The sequence below is a fragment of the Athene noctua genome, chromosome 14 (assembly GCF_965140245.1).
Source record: "Athene noctua chromosome 14, bAthNoc1.hap1.1, whole genome shotgun sequence".
In the NCBI taxonomy this organism is placed as follows: domain Eukaryota; kingdom Metazoa; phylum Chordata; class Aves; order Strigiformes; family Strigidae; genus Athene; species Athene noctua.
Window position 1 is genome coordinate 12280092 of NC_134050.1, and position 2976 is coordinate 12283067.

General features: G+C 48.8%; 1 protein-coding gene across 1 annotated transcript; it reads right to left on the reverse strand.

The window, feature by feature from the left end:
* Positions 1 to 691: 691 nt before the first annotated feature.
* Positions 692 to 2608, reverse strand: SCGB1C1 (secretoglobin family 1C member 1). Its single transcript, XM_074918699.1, has 3 exons — positions 2514 to 2608; positions 1208 to 1398; positions 692 to 742 (listed from the first exon to the last, which is right to left on the reverse strand). Exons 1-3 carry the CDS (start codon positions 2563 to 2565, stop codon positions 719 to 721), a joined length of 267 nt encoding a protein of 88 aa, XP_074774800.1. The 5' UTR covers positions 2566 to 2608; the 3' UTR covers positions 692 to 718.
* Between the last annotated feature and the right edge of the window lie 368 nt (positions 2609 to 2976).

Sequence of the window (2976 nt, forward strand, 5' to 3'; positions counted from 1 at the left end):
GGTCCCCTCCACAGAGGAGCAGCCGAGAGCTCTGAGGCGAGCTGTGGGACAGTTGTGCCGTCTGCCCACTTCTCCCCTGGCAGTCACAGGGCATCCGGCTTGTTCTCGGGTTTTTACCGTGGTCAGTGCAGACACTGAAACACACCTTCTCCTCCAGGTCACTGCCTCCTGGGGGTGCTCACAGGACCATGAGCGTGGTCCAGAGCGAGCTCTCTTCAGCTCAGCGAGCTTTGGATCCCTTGCTCTCAGAACTGCATTTTTTTCAAAATGGTCAATTGCTTTGGTTGAAGGCTTATTCCTTGGGTCATTCAGGGTTCAGTTGCTGGCCCCGTGTATGTTTGTCTGTGTTGTGTTGGGGGTGAGTCAGTGTATATAATAATGCTGTTGTTCAGACTTTATCAAAACAAACAACATCTAGTCCTAACAACAGCAAGGAGGAAAAAACGCCTTTATTTATAAAAACAGAGGACAGAAATAATTTCAAAACATCAGCTGAATTTTATTTAGAACTTAGATGTTATCTCTAAAGAAATAAGATCTAAAATAGACTGGAAGGTGACAGGGTGTAGCACTCAGCACACTGAGTTTAGAAAAGCAGCTACCAGCATCCTGATTTTCTCCATTTTTCGTGTTTGTTGTTTTCCCAGAGGCTTTGGATATGAGAAGCTGGAAGTCATGGGGAAGTGTTGTCAGCAGCTGGGTCAAATATTTCACCAGTTTAAGCCTCTGTCCGAACAACTTTCTGTAACAGAAAGAGCAGTCAGTGTAGCATGCCAAAACAGCAAAAAGCCAAGCTTAGCTGTGGTACTTGACCTAAGCACCAAAGAGGTGACCTCTGGCAGAACTCGCTGAGGGCAGAGGCCGAGTCGCTCACCTGCAGGTGCTCACCAGGTGTGAACGCTGGCAGGGTGTCACATACCCCGAGTCTGATCTTGGATCCGTTCCTAAAAACACACCTGCTTGGAGCAGGCACTGCTTCCGCGAGGGGAGGTAACATTGCCATAAATTCTAGCCAGCAAGAAAACTGGCTGTAGAGACCAGCTTTTGTGTAATAATCTCTCAGAGCATTTAGAAGCTTTGTGCTGGTATGCAACCAAACCTGAGGCCAAGGGGTGCTTAAGTTAATGTATTTGGGTGCTCTTTGTCCAGAAGCGGGTACAAGCCTGCACAGTTATAGACAGTTATGATAATAAAAAGAGTGAGTTACCAGCAGATCGACGAGGGCCTTTACGTACTCAGGAGAAAGCTCATCAATACATTCCTTTAACGCTGCCAAAGCGGCTCCGGTCACATCGTCGACATTGTACTGAGAAATCAGCCCAGCGTAGACCTGTTCTGCGGAGCCTTCAAGCAGTGTCAGAAGAAAACTGGGGACAACGTCATGGGCAGAGCCAGCTCCTGCAGTGTGAGGGACAGAGTGGAGCCCAGTGAACAAATGATCTGCTCTGTTGCACAGGTCCCTTGGTGGAATCCCCCCATTCATGGATAACCTTCAGCTTGCCTGGTCCTCAGCCCCTCTGCTCACTTCTTCTCAAGCTTTGTGGGATTTTAAAATCTTTTCCATGCATCTTTGCTACCTTATGTTATTCCCCATCCTCTAAACAGATATCAAAAATGATTCAACTCCCTTCTCTGAATATATTAATGTATTCATCACTTAGACTGTCTTATCAGTGTACAGCATATTCCTGATCACCCTGCTGCTTCTCTTGCTCTAATTGCACAGAACTGTATCTTGGTTAATGACCTCAGATGAATTACCCAGGCAGCGAGTGCTGAATTACATTGCCTCTGTTTTCATATGCATTTTCACCTTCCAAGTTTACTTCTTTCCCCATATTTATTTTCTGTTTTCTGACGCTTTGGCAGCAGTGTTGCCTCAGATTAGGCACCTTTGTGGGCTCAAGGAGCCAAGCCTAGAGGTGCTGTTAGGTGGTGGTCGTAGTTACCCATCATTAACTAACAGAGTAATGTTGGTTTCGTTTTGCTGAAGGTTGAATATCCACATCTGCTCTCGCCCCTGGGAGCAGCAGGACAGATCCTCTAGTCCAGGGCAGGTGCCTGTGCCATGAGGGGGTGTGTTGCCACCGATTGGCCCGACCCATCACTTCAAAGCAGAGTCAGGGTGAGACTCGAGCACTGGCCATCACACTGCAGAGACCAAATCTACTCGGATGAGCCCTGCTGTGAGTGTCCAAGTGAAAAAAATCTCAGGGACCTTAAATGAGCTGCTGTGATTAGTATTTTCTTGGAAGCCAGGTACCTAAATTTCCCTGTTGTCACCACAAGTCTTTGGTGGGAATCAAGGGGGCATCATTCTTGCCAGCAGGGCTGCAGCATGCTGGCTGCAAATTTTAGAAAAGGCATCGAGATGCCTTTGGGTTGCCTCCTAGAGTAGTTTCCACCAGGTGTTTTCATGGTACTCTGGGTAGTTCAGATACTCTGTGCAGAAGTTTAATGAGTTCACAGTTATTTAAAAAAGAAAATATTTTGCTGTAATTGGCAAAACTTACCAAGGGAGCTGCAGAGCACCATGGTGATGAGCAGAGCAGCAGTCAGCTTCATCGCCAAGCACCACTTTCTGTCTGTGCGTGTGGAGCTGGGAGGGCCCGTGAGTGTCAGCTGCAGCTGGGTGCAGGAGGGCTGGGATATATCCGTGGGGAATTACGCAACGCGGCGCAGGAATGGGCCCGGCAGGTCACACAGCTGCACTAGAATTGGACCCAGGTCATGCTTGTTTGTCAAGTGGACAGATGAGAAATATGGGTGACCTCTGCTTTCGTGGCCGGCTGCCACATGAGCGTGGCGCTCTGCCGGGGAGGGTTCACACTGACATTGCCCGTGGGGTGCAGGGGTGGGGGCTCAGCACCAGGACTGAGATTGCTCTGTCCCATCAGGTGCAGAACGGCAGAACCAGCCGCCGATAAACGCCATCGAGCCGTTTCGTCCAAGGCACATTCAGGCTCATTTATTCCA